At 42.5% G+C, this 15,274-nt stretch overlaps 1 protein-coding gene across 3 annotated transcripts in view; it reads left to right on the forward strand.

Moving 5' to 3' along the window:
* LOC139203521 (rho guanine nucleotide exchange factor 28-like) overlaps positions 1 to 15,274 on the forward strand; it is a 38,693-nt gene that overhangs the window by 14,253 nt on the left and 9,166 nt on the right. For 2 of the 3 annotated variants that reach the window (XM_070833312.1, XM_070833313.1), the window contains exons 11-19: positions 6,523 to 6,644; positions 6,833 to 7,212; positions 8,021 to 8,195; positions 8,678 to 8,789; positions 9,015 to 9,095; positions 10,012 to 10,054; positions 11,649 to 11,772; positions 12,852 to 12,996; positions 13,266 to 13,321. In XM_070833312.1, the coding sequence (XP_070689413.1) occupies positions 6,523 to 6,644; positions 6,833 to 7,212; positions 8,021 to 8,195; positions 8,678 to 8,789; positions 9,015 to 9,095; positions 10,012 to 10,054; positions 11,649 to 11,772; positions 12,852 to 12,996; positions 13,266 to 13,321 (1,238 nt within the window). The remainder of the gene's footprint in view (positions 1 to 6,522; positions 6,645 to 6,832; positions 7,213 to 8,020; positions 8,196 to 8,677; positions 8,790 to 9,014; positions 9,096 to 10,011; positions 10,055 to 11,648; positions 11,773 to 12,851; positions 12,997 to 13,265; positions 13,322 to 15,274) is intronic. The other variant, XM_070833314.1, reaches the window with a different exon arrangement.

Here is a 15,274-nt window from a genome sequence, read left to right on the forward strand (position 1 = left end):
TCATGCCCTCTTTTCTCTCGTTGTTTTTATCACATTCCTTCATTTATGTGCATTTATAAACTCATGTTGGGCCCCTTTCCAGAGTGCCATTGTCTGATTTGTCTCTTAAACCCCCTTCACCATCCCATTCTCTCACTTTTACCACCACTAGCCAAACGTACTTGTATCCGTGCTGCAAATGGAGCACTGTACTCCTACAAGTTGGCAAGAGGAGAAAAAGGGGGGGAAAAAAACGGAAGGAGAAAACAGCAGCGGCTCTCACTGCTGTCTCCATGGTGAGGCTGCTGACCTGGCAGTCTGCCCCCCCTCGCTCCAAACCCCTTTCCCCCTCAGCTTGGCTTTGACATGCTAAAATATAGAGAAAGAGACTGAGAGAATGGAGTGATCCAGAAGGACTCTCATGGCATCAGATGTACTTGGGGTGAATGCTGTGTATCTTTGAGAGTGTGGAGTGTGCAGCTCTGCGGCCTGGCATATCTGTGAGACAATCATGAACTCACAGAGTTAATGATTTCTCTCCGTGTCTGAGACTCACCTCTGCTATGCTGTCTGCCCTCATGTTTGTCTTCGCTTTAGGTTCTGAAGTCACTCCTATATTTGACTTAGTCTCTTTCTGTTGCTCTCCCTCCTTCAGTCGCTCTTTCCGGTCGTCAATATACTCCTCCCCCTGCTCCTGTCAGCATGTGTTGATCTCTCTCCCTCTCTCTCTCTCCATACTGTGTGTGGTATAGGTAGTGACTGAGGGGGACAGACAAAGACTGAGAGACCCAAAGGTTGGCACAGATTTGAGAAAAGCAGTTAGAAAGGCAGGAAAAAAGTGGTGGATAGAGAGGAAACCCAAGAAAAGGAGCAAAGGCAGAAGCCAGGGTTCGGTCCCGGCTCTGTTGGACAGTTGGTGCAGAGTTGTGGAGGGGGAAGGGGTGGATTTTAGGGGGAGGGGTGGTTGGGGGAGACAGAGGGGAACATGCTGGCTCACTCATGAAGTGTCAGAGTGTCTACAGTGGAGCTCTGGAAAAAGGAGAGCGAACGCGGCAGCTAGTCTGCAGTCTGTTCAGTCATTGGGAAATGGATGTAAACTGAGGTGCTGCTTTTTTATTTATCAAACACTTTGAGCTGTTTGGATGAAGATTTTCTTGAAGACTGCAAATCATGGATTCTGACTCTGACTCTCCATTCAATTACTCCTGGCCCTCTTTTCCTAAGATGAGGATGCGCAGGAAGACGGGCAAAAAAGGTAACAGCGAGTGGTACTGTAACTGAAAGATGTGGGAATCTTAATTTATTCATCGATAGAAGAATTGTGTTTCCATCTTGTCACAGGTATTTCTTGGTTGTAGGGCCAGCCATTAAGGTTGACAAGGTCACTATTGATTTCACAGTTTGATATCCTTGAAATAGAGTTATAGAGTGGACAAAGTGTTACTGTTCTGTTAATTGCAGCTGTGTTTGACAGACATTTTATGCATGTGGATTAATGTCAGAAAGAGGCAGATTAACTTGTTGTCCAATAGTTTTTCTTTATCGGTTACATCTGTTCTCTTATAGTTGCATCATGTTACAGATGACAAATGGAAGACTTTACCACAAACTGCCCCCCTGGCAGGCCGTTCACTGTGGAACAATTCAGTTAAAATTAGACTGTTCCCATTACACACTCTTATTCACAGGCCTCCTCTGCAGCAGCGAGTCAATCAGAGTGAGATAACTGCATGTTTGTCTGTGATGTAACCAGATATCTGACAGTATGTTGGGGAATGTCAGATGTCCACTCAAGGCTGATTGAGTGGTTTGAGGCTTTCGACATCTTCAGGCCACTCTGCTGCTTGCACGAATGAACCCCACTGAGGTGTCTTGGCCTCACATGACTGAGAGATCCATGAAGTGCAAAAGGGAGGCCGTACGCATATTATTTGTTCTTATGTACCTCTGTTCAGGAACCTGCAGTTGATAATCATCATCAGCCTTTGTTTCCCTGAAGCGTCATCGGAGCTGAAGTGTTCAGTGTCACAGTTTATTGTCGATTTTATGAGAAACTGAACCAAACTTAAGCCAATGCTGGTGCTTAAACTTGGCATGCAACTTTGTTGCTTCATCATTAGTCATGGGGGAGCCGAAGTGAATGCTTAAAATAGTGCAAAATTAAACCAGGATGGTCAAACAGTTCATTGCTTGTGTGGCAGTGACTGTGTGTGCTTGCTGGGAAGAGAGAGAGAGAGAGAGAGAGAGAGAGAGAGTGAAAAACAGAGACAGAGAGACACAGAGGAAGATCAAGTTACTGCCATGTCTGTGTCATGGCTCGACTCCAGTGGTCTTTTCCTCATCTTTCAATATAAACCTCTGCAAGATTACCCCTGTTATTGCTTCTTAATTGTGATTGACATCAGCAGATTTTATACACACTGCCCGTCTGTGTTGTTCAGCTGCAGAGCAGAAACAGCGGCACTATATAAACTTTTTAAAAGGACCATATATTCTCCAAGTGGACTTAGAAATTTTCAGAAGTCAAAATCTAAAGTAAAACAGTTTCGGTCTCACAATGCACCTGCAGAGTGAAATGTGATTTCAGGTGTGCGGAGCCACAAGTTTATTTCTTCACTCTGAAGACTGATCGCTGTTCACTCTGGGTTTACCTCTCCCTGGATCTCCCGGGCCGGGTGACGCACTGAAATGTAAACACAAAGGGAACACACAATGTGATGCTTGGACTGTTATGTTTGACCACATGTGTCATAACTCAGAGTGGGTTTGTGGATTTTGGTAGACAATTGTTTTAATGATTTAAACGGCCCTCCATGAGCATTGAAGTCAAATAATTACCTCTCCCCTTTTATGAGGAAATAACACCCTCTGTAGTGATTCTTTTAGACTTGGCTTATTATTTTACTCTGCTCCTAATTTCTCCCAGCTCTCTCCAAAGTGACCGTTGTTTAGAGTGGTGCTTAAAAAGCGACTTACGTCATAAAAGACGGCACAGCATGGACAAATGATCCCTTCATACTCATGATAAACAAGCCGATCTATTTACACAATTAACAATTATGATTCTGTGCCATTTTCAGCACACCAGCAGCTTCCAAAGAGAGCGAACCTTGGAGAAAGAGCCCTTATGACAGCCCTGCCTCCCCCCTCTCCATCGTGCTTTCCTCTGCCCCTCTCTCTCTCTCTCTCTCTCTCCCAGGGGTGTGCATGGGTTGAAGGGTCACCCTCTGTGTTTAACTGCCCTGGTCTTGAAACCTGGCAGTGACTGCTGTCTTTGTCTGGGTCTCAGCAAACCTCGACCTCTCTCTTTTTCCCTCTGCTGCTGCTCTGGGCTCTGCTACTGTATAGGGTTGGCTCTCGCTCAGGGACATGCTCTGAATATCACATCACTCCAAATATACCTTCACTGAGCAAAATACTATACAAATAGCCCCACACACTGCTCTGCATTCCTTAAAACCTTCTTTGAAATGGCAACCTGCAGACAGGACTCTCTGTCTCAGCGATAAAGACAGCCTCTCCGGCAGAAAGATTGATTTTGTGCGGCTCTAACTTGCTAGTAATATGAACTCCCTGCTCCTCTGTTATTCTCCCGGTTAACTAATGTTAAACACAGATCGCAGCGACTGACAGTAATGTTCACTGCGGCAGTGTTTATGGGTCATAGGTGTGTGAATGATCGGGCCCGTGGCAGCCAGCTGTGGCTTTGGACCTGGCCCAGAGCCTTAACTATTAGTGCTGTCCGTCAAGTTCCCTAAGTGGGCTTATATGAAACAAAATCTGCTTTCAAACAGTGGTTTGACCCACATCCAGGATCTGAGCCCTCTCTGGATTTTATGTTGGACTAAAACTAATCCTACCATACATAGTAGAGGGTCTAACATGACTCTGTGCAGGTTTTATATATCTGTATTCACGTTTATGTACAGTATAATGTTTTCATGTGGAACTAAGAGGATCCAGAAGTTTTTAACGACAGAAGAACAGGTTGTAATGTTTATATTTTGCTGTTCTCTGGTCAATTCAGACTGTAATAAATGTACTTTGACCTGTAAGGTTTGAGAGACATAACGGAGTTTTGGAAATACTTAAGAACTTTGGATAGGATTGATGTTGAGTGGATTCTGTATATCCTGCGGTAGTTCAACTTGAGTCTGTGTCTTTACATTTGATGCGGATGGAACAGGGCTCATCTGGTGTCCTCATCAATGTCCCCCTGCTGCCTCTCAGATTTATTGGATTCACCGCCTACAGGAAGCACAGCCAATTGTTGGTCTGATTTATTCAATGCTACAAATGCTGGGCTTCATTTCTCCTACTCTGTGGTACTTACAGATTGGAAACTATGGATAAACTATGGATTTGTTTTTAAAGAGGGCTGCTAATCCCAGGCTTAATATCTGCTTAAATAGTTTAGGTAGTAACATCAGTGCCAAAGTGGCTGTGTCTTTGCACAAGGGGCATTGTTGCAGGCATGGCTTGGCCAGCGTAAGATGAGACTGTCATTAGGAGCATAACAATATAACTGAGCTAATGAGACTGCCTCTTCTGGTTAGTGTGACGAGCACCATTACTACCAGTTGCTAATGTGGTTGGAAGTTCTTTTTTCCCAGTGAATGCTTTGCAGATAGTGAAATCTCCTTTTCATTGCTGCACTTCACGTGCATAATGCTGTCATACCTGTGGGCTGCTGAATTGTACCACATCTAGTTCTGCATGCTTGGTTAGAAGCTTCACTGGAGTCCTGAGTGGGAGTTGGTAGAGTTATGAGTAGCTGCAGGGCAAGTCCCTTGTAGTTTTGTGATGTAGTTTACTTAGTCTTGCTCATTGCTGGCCAGGTGTGATGGGAGTTAGACAGCCTAAAAAATTTCAGATGCTTAAAAGTTCAGTGGTGAGCTTTTAAAGATGGTGATGCTCAGAATTGAAGGGCAAGGGCTTCTTTCTGGACTTCTGGACAATCATACAGTGAGAAATTCAGCATTGAAGAGACAGAGACACATTTCTCCACAGATGGTAGACCAGTATCTGTAAGAGGTTATGGGTAAAAACATCAGTTAACCGAATTGCTGGTTTATGTGTGGTTGAAATGATTTTGACAGAATTCAAAAGCAGCTTTTCACAAATAACTCTACAGACTGCAGATGCAACAGGCCACACAGTGAGTGTGGTGCAGAGATTGGACAAAGTTGGACAGAAAACTCAAGCAGTGTAACATCCAGTGGAAACTTCTGTAATCTGGAACTTCATATAGGTTTGAATACCCCAAGCCTTTGAGTTATTTCTAGACCTTGAAAACAGCAGTTATCAAAAGAGTCTCACCTCAAGGTCCACTTAGTGCCTGTTTTGGGGCTTTTGAATATGTCACATGATCTTTATTGGCAAATGGAGCTTGCCCAGTTGTCATGGAAATATAAAAAATTTTTTTTTTACCAAAGCCCATTTAGTTGCAGTTCTGGAGCTTTTAATCACACCACATAATGGCAATTTAAATGGCAGTTTTTTTAGTAGATATTCTCACTAGTTTACAGCTCACATTCAATTCAACTATGTATTTTATTCAGGAAAGTGCATCACAAACATTCGGTTTGACTTATTGCGTATATCATATGTATCTATACCTGTATAAAGTACATGGGCATGCAGTATGTAGTGTTTGCACCACAGAGTGTTCTAGTTGGAGATATACAAAATGCTTTTTGCTACTTTGTGGGAATTTTGTGTTCATTTTAATGTTTCATGCTTTCATGCTTTATATTTAAATTGACATTTACTTGTTAGTAAGTTGTAATCTAAGTATATAAGTGTGTGTTTTACCCATCTCACCTTCGCAGACTGTTTATTTTGTTGAGTTATATTCCATCACATTGTGCGAATAACCTCAAATAATACCAAACTTTGTCGCATAAATGTCTCATCAGAGATTTGTTGTAGTGAGTAGGAACATTCACCCTCTCTGTGTTTGTGCATATCTGTAGGTTGTTCTCTAACCTGAAATACTTTCCAAGAAATTGTGTTGTGGAGAAGCAGTGTTTTGTACAGAGCAACATCCCAGAGGGAGCTGTGTGTGTTTTGAGAGCAGGAGTGTTTTCCCCTGTTTAACATGAAAACCAGGCTACTGCTCACAGTAACTCTACTGTGCTGAGAGGGTTCCTCTCAATGCTACTGTGTGCTCACCGGGAGTTATTTCCACTCGCCTGCTGTATTGAAGGCAGGGTGGGGAAGAAACATGCCTACAGATGCCCACTCACAACTCCATGCACGCCCGTTCACACGTGTGTGCAAAGAGCTATTCAGACAGACACACACACACACTCACACACACACACACACACACACACACACACACACACACACACACACACACACACACACACACACTCATACAGAGACTCTTGGTCCTGAACAATGACATGCAACTGCCCAGGATGTCTATGTCACTTCCCGTGTTTGTGAGAAGTTATTTGGTGTTGCTGTGGAAACCAAATGTAATATTGAAAAATCCCCTCTCTCTCTCTCTCTCTGTGGCTCCCTCCCTTTCTGCAGAGAAAAGCCAGTCCATAAGGGAGGGCCAGGCCTCGTCCCCGACTCTGGCTGCAGCTGCCAGACTGTCAGCGATGATACACGGCAAAGACCGAGTGTACGCCAACACCATGCTGGTGGATCAGGTGAGTCTGACTGAAATGAGTACCAATTTCTATGTAGTGTAAGTGAAAATATACAATGTAAATCAGTTTTATAGTTTATAACAGTTAAAAACAGACTTAACTTGATACACTTGGTACATATGATGTACAAATCAGCCTATGGGATGGTTCCTTCTCATTGCCTTTGCTCTCTCACTTTTCTGTTCCAGGTGGATGATGCTGACATTAAATACCGCTCTCCAGGGGAGGACGAGGTGAGCCCTGGGCCCCATGCTGGCAGCCCATGCTGGGACTCCTTCTTCATGACACCCCCTGACTCAGCAAACTGCTCCCAGAACCGGCACCCATCCTCACCCCATAATGGAGAGAGAGGAAATCACGGCCCCAGCCTGGAGAATCACAGGCCATCCCCTCGCGTCTCTCCCCCCTCTCCCTTTGCTACCTCTCTGTCTTTTCCTTCCTCCCCGCTGGCCTCCCCCTTCCGTTTGTTCGAAGGAGCGCAGAGGCGTCAGACCCAGCCGTGCCTGCCAGTTTCTCCTGCTTTGAATCGCAGAGGATGCAGCTTGACGGAGGAGAGTCGGGGCCTGAGGTAAGACACTACTGTTCTTATTTACTAGATAAAAAAAATCAAAGCCATTCAATGTGTTCAAACTGTTATATTTATGTGAAGAACTTTTAATGTGACTGCCTCACAACTGAGGCAATATTTTGTGCGTTGAAGTTAAAGAAGACGGCCACCTTGATTCCTTGATTTTTTTTTTTTTCTTATGTGCACCAATTTTGAAACTTCTTGGTGACAAGGATCAAAAACATTGCTGTGACTGACTCACACTAAGACAACCAAGTCATCTGTTTGGAATTTCGGCCAAAGCATTCTTTGACATGTTGCGCAGTGATTGTAGTCTACGAAGGTGCGGAAAGTGACAGGAAGCACAGACACAATTGAGCTGTTTGTGTGCTGAAGTTGCTGAACATTCCTTCCAGTTTCCTCATGGTGTCAGGATCTCCTCTGTGAGCACTGAGGCCAGTTCAAAGTCTGACAGATGCCTGGATTTGACCATGATGATCTGATTTAAAGATCAAGATCAGCTGCACTTATCTGTACAAATCGGTGGAAGTAATTGTTGATACAGAGTCAGCATGTTATTTTGTAGTGTGTTTTAGTTTAGGATCTAAATCTCCCCACTTGAGGACCAGTTGGAGGCATCATGATCATATAAGACTGGGCTGCTTTTTAAGATGTCTACAGCTGTAATGTGTGATGGTTTTTGGCAGTCAGCAAGGTCTTCTTGCTTGCTCCCAGTTTAATGGACTCGTGTATACTGAAGGAGTAACAGCCATTCACTGAATTTTGTGTGTTTTTGCGTCTGTGTTTCTGTGTATATTTGTGCAAATAGTCCTAGTCTTGAGTGTGACAGTGGAGAAGAGGACATACTGGGACATTCCTATCCCAGCTCGTCTTCAAAGCAGCAGATCATCCCGCGGTCCAGCTCAGGAGAGGAGAGGGACTCTTTTGACACGTCACCAGACTTTAACCGCACACACTCTGACAGCACGCACAAGTCCACCAAGGTACACACTCACTACGTATTACGTATGTACGTATTATCACAGACTAGATATCTAGCAACATATTCTCTGGCCTGAGAAAGGCCACATGGGACGTCTCCTTCTGGTTCTTTCAATTCCAAACAATACATTTAAATTGTCTTTGTGACTTTGTTGCCCTCCTGCCTTCCAGAGAATTAATTAATTGATTACTTCTGTCTCATTAACCTGCTTCAGAGGCATACACCATTTTTACACCATACACCATTCTACTATCAAGTGAAACATTTTAGCAGCAGGTTTTATTGTAAAAATTCATCACAAGCACATTAAAACACCACAAGCTCTTGTTGATAAACCCAGATGGAAAGAACCGATATATGGAGTGGATGTTTCAGCCCAGCAGCACTCTGCAGCTCCCCACTTTTCCCGTCCACAGGGTCAAACCTGTGAATCTGCTCTCTGCTCTTTCTGATTTGTTCCTTCTGCTCTCCTTTCTCACCCAGAACCCAGAAGAAGCAGAGGTTCGCCTGCGCTCCTACTCCTACTCCTCCCCCAAAGCGAAGCCGTCACGGCCGCTGCTAAACCGAGACGCGACCATCACTGACCTGGCAGAAGGTAAGTGAACTTTGACCCTTTTGCCCTGTGACCTTTCTGTTCCCAGGAACCAGCTGAATGGACACATGTGCCACATGTCTAACAGGGGGAAAACCAGACAGGTGTCATAAATCAACTGGGCCTGTATAAAGTATATGTGTGTTTAGTGTCAGCTCTGCTTTGATACAGCTCCACTTCTTGTGGGTTTATGAGTACAGCATTAAGGCCATGCTTTGTTCTGTGTAGATGGTGCATTCGGCAGCAGCAGTCGTTCTCTACTGCAAGCTTTATCTCTCTCTAAATCCCTCTCTCGTCTCAACCAAGTTAGTAAGTACAAGAACACTTAGACACTGCTGGTTGGAGGGTGCATAAATTTCAGTTTGTCTTTTGCTCTTTCTGGTGAACTGGGATAAACAGGTGATTATCAAGAGCTGCGCAATTACAAGGCACATCTGGTATATTTAAACTAAAATTACCCAGTTTAATTTAAATGTATATTTATACTAGATGGATAATTGGACTACAATTATTGAATCAGTCTTGTTTGAAAATCAAATCATTTCTCTGCATATTTTGCTGTAAAATGATTTGCCTACATATTTTGATCACACAATGATGGTTCTCATTGTGGCCTAAATAGTGCAGCCCTATATCTGTGGTAAGATTTTGTTTTTGGTGGTGACTGCAGCAGTCATAAAGTGCAATGCACAAACCACTGTCTCAGAGAAGAACATAGTCATTATTATGGGGAGATGGAGAGCAGACTTTTTTCCAAAGCTCAATGTTAAGACATTTTTTTGTCTTGGTAATAAAACAATAGTCTTCTTAACTCCACTCATGTATATGAATGACAAGTCTGAATCTGCATATTAAGAGGCTTTGGAAAAAATGCACTCTACATAATTCTTACAGACCATCTGAAGAAGGAATTGTTTCTACTCTATGGCCTCTGTTTTGCTTCCATTTGGGTACATATTTTGTTTCCCTCTTTTGATTTTCTGCCTTTAGCCTCATATGGTTTTTCAAAACTCTTGTGCTGTGTTTGTTCTTTCTCTGTGGTGGTTTGTGGGATCCAGACTGTTTCAGGGATTCTTGTATTCGCTTCTAACTCAATTCTGATTGGGGATGATGGCTTTTAATGCCCTCGGCTGTCTCACTCAGAATCTTTAATAATGTCTTCAGTTTTACCGACATGTATTTCTGGCTTACTATTTTGCCTTGACCTTGTTACTCTACCTTACAGAGCAGAGAGCATTCAGCCTTACTGAGACTCCCAGAGAAAAGAGGTAAAACTCAGTTTGTCATTTCATGAACTCAAGAGCAACTCAATCACACATGTTCCTCCCTTTTCAGGCATCAGTGTTTACCAGTAGTTAGAGATTGGCTTCGATGGGCCTGCATGTGTGTGTTTGTATGTGCATCTCCAGTGTTAAATCTGTGGTTGGGGTCTGAGTGTGCAGGATGTGACATACTTCCCGTTGCAAGGCCGGGGGCCAGAATATGCTCTGATTGCAACCTCAAAATAACCCAGAGTAAACAGCCAAACTCTGGGCTTTCCTGGACTCCAGACCTCCGAAACATCTAGCTAATTTCAAGACCACATCAGTGATGCTGAATATGTTAGTCCGTATTGGAGTATGTATTTTGGATGTACATTTTAACAATTGTAATGACTTGACATTTGCTTCACAATCCTTCTGTGTGACAAATGTTCCTTATTTTGTTTTTCATTTCATAAATACCATAATCCATATTCATTTTATTGTGCATATCATCTCATAAATTTATCATGCACTAATACATTTAGTTTGCTAATAACCATGCATTGCTAACAGTGTAACAGTGTTACAGTGGATCATATTTATATGACTACATTTTCAACACCAGCCTGATCAGACTTTTATCCCTCACAACATCAGTATCCATCCAGTATTAACAAAATAAGGATGTTGCCCCTGCCTTAAGCACTGGCTACTGTTTTTGTATGGTTTACTAAAACAGTATGTAGCTGACTATCCACAAGTAAAACCTGTAGCCATCTTCCTTTTCCATATGCACTTTATTAGGCCCAGAAATAGTTTGTACATTCTAATCTCAGATGCCACAATATTAACATTTTGAGTCTCCTGATGAGCCAAAACACAGCAACCTGGTCTGAGGTGTGTTATATCCATGCAGGGTTTTGGGTTTCCGTAAGCGGGCCCAGTCAGCAGAGGAGGAGAGCAGCGCATCACTCCAACATCTCACCCTCACAGAGTTCCTCAAAGAGTATGTTTTCACTAAAATGGCCTCACAGCCATGCATGTGTGGCTTAACCCATTCTAACCCCGTCATAAAAACCATTCCCCAGCTCATCCATTAAACACATATGTTTTTTCCAGCTGTATTTGGTCATATATGGATCCTCGGAAGTAGATTATATTAACACTTTTTATGTCTGGTCACAGTATAGGTTTGATGTGATATTGCATGTGTCTCTTCTTTACTTTCTGTTTGTTTGTTGCCTTTCACCTAGAATCTCTAATACAACTAGCATAGGCTGCTGTCAATAGTTGACACATTAATTGCATCTTGCCAAGGTCATGCTATAAATAGTATCCACTAGAGTCCATAGTGACTTCCAAGCATGCCAAGCATGTTGTTAAGAGTAATAGTCTGTAGACCAGGGGTCCTGGAAGACTGTCTGGACATTCTTTCATTCCAGCATGACACCAATGTACCTGTTTATTCAACTCTTCTTAGTATATTAAAAGCATTGGATTAATGATTAGTTATATAAAGAGTGTGCATGTTGGGCTTGAATGCTGCAGTCCTCCACCGGCCAAACTAATGAGAAAAGTTGTGTGATGGCCACTGACTGAAGTGTTCACACTGAAACAGGATCGAGGATGAGGAGTGGGATAAATACATAATCCCATCCAAGGTTGAGTCAGAGAAGTACAAAGTCAGCCGGACCTTCAGCTTCCTCAAGAGCAGGATGTCCAGCACTCGCAACAAGACCAAGGTGAGGCAGTACTGTGAAAAATACGATTCCTGCTGGCAAAGATTTCACTGACATGTGTTTAACCCTTTATCGGGCAAGGGACCGTATTTGGTAACTTAAGTGGGAGTTCAAAATGCCGCCCCTTGCCTCACCATGAGGCAAGTAGAACTACGAGATTTCTCCAAGCCAATCAGCAACAATCAGGCTACATGACAGACCGGCAAGAAACCATATATGGTAACTTAATTGACCTTGATTTTCACCATAACATTAACATTTTTTTTTGAAAAACTCACAAAAGAAAAAAAAGTCTTGTAATGACCACCAGTAATGGTCTAGGGTTGAAATTTTTAATTTCTAAGTATTTCAATGAGTGCCCTATAAAGGGTTAAAACACGGCTGAGAAATCCCTATAGTTGAACTTATTAAAATAAGTTCTGCCAAAACAGCACAGTAAAAGGTTTAACACCTCTGAGACAGGCCAGGTCAGAATTCCTTAGCAGGGGAGCCTTTGTCAGTGCACGGTGTCTTTATTTGGTGAGGGAGAAAATTCCCTCTCTTCAGGTCTTAGCAACGGGACACAGTGGAAATATCCTCTTACATAATGCGTAGACCCCCTCCACATAGCGTGCAAGACCAAAACACATTCCATAGTATACTCTCAGTCTTATAAACACATGTGCCTGTGTTAGAGAACATGTTTTCATGTGCTGTATGTACAGACACGATGCACACGAACAGTCAAAAAACAAACACACACTCTGAGACTTCCTTGTAAAGTTTGATCAGAAAACAAACATTGCACTATCACACACATACACAGAGGAATCCCCCTAATGCCCCCCTGAGGATAAAACACCACAACAGCAGCCATCTCCATGGACCTTAACAAAGTAAACAGAAAAGCTCGCTCAGAGGCCCCTTTATCTCATCTAACTCCACTTTAACAGGTGTGCTTCAGCGAGCACATGACCGCTGTACACCTCTTTCTGCCTGCCGCTCACAGTCATGTTGTTTCTTCTTTGCCGGTTTACATTATATTTTGGCATCAACTGCAGTAAATGCCAGCTGAATTGCAATATTTATGACTCGTGTTCCAGGTGAAAGCGAAAGAGGTGAAGGAGGGAAAGGAGAAGTCAGGAGCTGCTAATGGACACCAGTTTGTTCCTGTGTCTCCGTCTGGTCCCGCTTTCTGTGTGGCCTGCGATAAGTCTGTTTCTGGGAAGGAGCTGCTGCAGTGCTCCAGTAAGTACTATACTGTCAGTACTGTTGTTGTTTTATGTCTGTGATGGTTGAACTGTTTAGGGTTTGTGTAAATCTCATTGCACATGCTGCCTTGACGTGTTGTTTCGCAGAAGGCACGAAATCAGTTTTCTTCCTCAAAGTCAACATCTATCGTGAGGAGCAGGGCAGTTTGACAGCCATCTGGACACTGAATCCAGAGATGTGGTAATTTTGTTTATTATCAGTTAACTGATAAAATTAACTGGAATTTCATCTTCTTTTGTCTGTAGATTGTTTCCTGAATGTCCATAGAAACTGCAGAGACTCTGTTTCAGCCTGTGGAAAGGTAACTACCATCACTACACACCTCTTTTGATTTCCAAAACCAGCAAGCTAAAATAACATATGATTTCAATAAAAGTTTAAAGGAAAAAGGCGCTCTAAATGACTTCACAAACAGTACAAAAGAGCTGCTGATGATGTTAAGTTATGTTTTTCTTTATTTCATAGCTGTCAAGAGTCATACTTGGACTTGTTTGATTTCATGAGCAGTCTCTCAGGGAGTCTTTTTCCAACATGAATTTGGCACTACATCAATTTTAACATTTTCACTTTGCTTGTACTTGTTCATCGTGGTTAGTACTACTCAGGCTGTGAAAACAGATTAATAATGTCTCCCGTGGCTTTTCAAGTAAAGTAAGTCTTTAAGTAAGTCTGAGAAAATAACTGATGATGATGATGATGATGTCATCTTCGCTTGAGCTCATAGGGTACACATTTGTAACAGAAAGGTGCTAATAAAAAGATGCTATAGGTGGCAGATGGTAAATGTTGGCTCTCTCATTATTAGCGCTTAACCTCCGGCTCAAAGTGCAATACTTTATCACTGCAATACGTCTTTAAAGCCTCATAGACCAAAATGTAGTGACAAGATTTGTACAGAATTCTGAATTAAAGATGCCCTGTGGAGTTTTCTTGTAAATAAAAAACGTATGTTCACATTCATGATTCTCATGATTCTCGCTAAAATACATTTTCTTTGAATATTTTAGATCATGCATTTTCAAATTCCATGTTTACTAGCTTGCAGACTTCTTCTACACTGCCTTTTTTGTCACATTTCTACAATCCTTGGCGTGTTATCGCCACCAACTGCTGATCAGCAGAATAGTGTCAAAGCAGTATCAGTGCACTGTTTGAATGTGTCATTGTGCGCATGCATGATACAAATAAATCGGGGACCCATTATATTAGTGGTCAAAAACTCCACAGGTTGCCTTTAAGTACGCAATTAACACTTTGAGCTGACAATCCGTTGCTCTCATGTTGTTACTGTAGTGGAAAATCGCTATTTGAAATAAAATCAAGCTCGGTACAATGTCAAACAAACTGAACTCTTTATTATCTTGCGCAAGAGAGTCAAGTCATCCACACCACAGGAGAGTGAAGGAGTTGACTGGCAAAAGAGATATCAGACAGAATATTATAGGCAATTGGGCGTATCATAAGCACAAATGGTTTTCTTCCTTATAAGGTAAGAATCTAAGTAAAACATAGCATTATAAATCACAGACACAAAGAGCGACAATAGCCGAGGTAACTCCCTAATTTCTGGTCATCCTCCCCAACGCTAAAATCAAGGTGGTTTCCTGTTTTCTGATCAAATGCCCTCAAACTCAACTCCAGGTGTTTTCCTGTTTTCGCCATGTCCTTTTCTTAGGATCAGTTGCAGGGCAGATATATACATTTGGCATGTTTCAGTGTTGTTACACTTGTGCTTTCAAAGGTCATCAACAACTAATTGTCATTTCAGTATTTTTCCATCACATTACTGTGCTACAGCAGTTACTTTTGTTAATCAAACTCTTTATTCAGTGTTCTGAATCCACTAAGTTCACATATGATCTCTTGGAGTTGCCAAAATCCTTCTTGGGAAATGGTAGAAACCTGTAACTGTCAGTCAACCATGTCCAGTGGTTTGAGGCACGTGAGGTGTGGCAGCCATATCTCCAGTTCAATTTCAGCTTTTGTTGTAGGTCACTCCTACAGTGGCTAAAAGATGCCAAAAAAATGATAAACCAGCTACTGAAGTAGAGGCAGACGGAGAGGAAGTGGGTACAAACAGGATGAGTAGATTCCAACACTTGGTGAAAAAGGAGCTCCTAGCATGTGTTCAATATCACATCCTGATGATGTACAACAAGAATATCTGCAGGGGGAGGGCGGCCTTCTTGTTAATGTTTTTGCTGGGGCGTAAACAGATCAGAATCAGCTGATCGACTTGATATTTATCACACAA

The sequence above is a fragment of the Pempheris klunzingeri genome, chromosome 7, assembly GCF_042242105.1.
Source record: "Pempheris klunzingeri isolate RE-2024b chromosome 7, fPemKlu1.hap1, whole genome shotgun sequence".
In the NCBI taxonomy this organism is placed as follows: Eukaryota; Metazoa; Chordata; class Actinopteri; order Acropomatiformes; family Pempheridae; genus Pempheris; species Pempheris klunzingeri.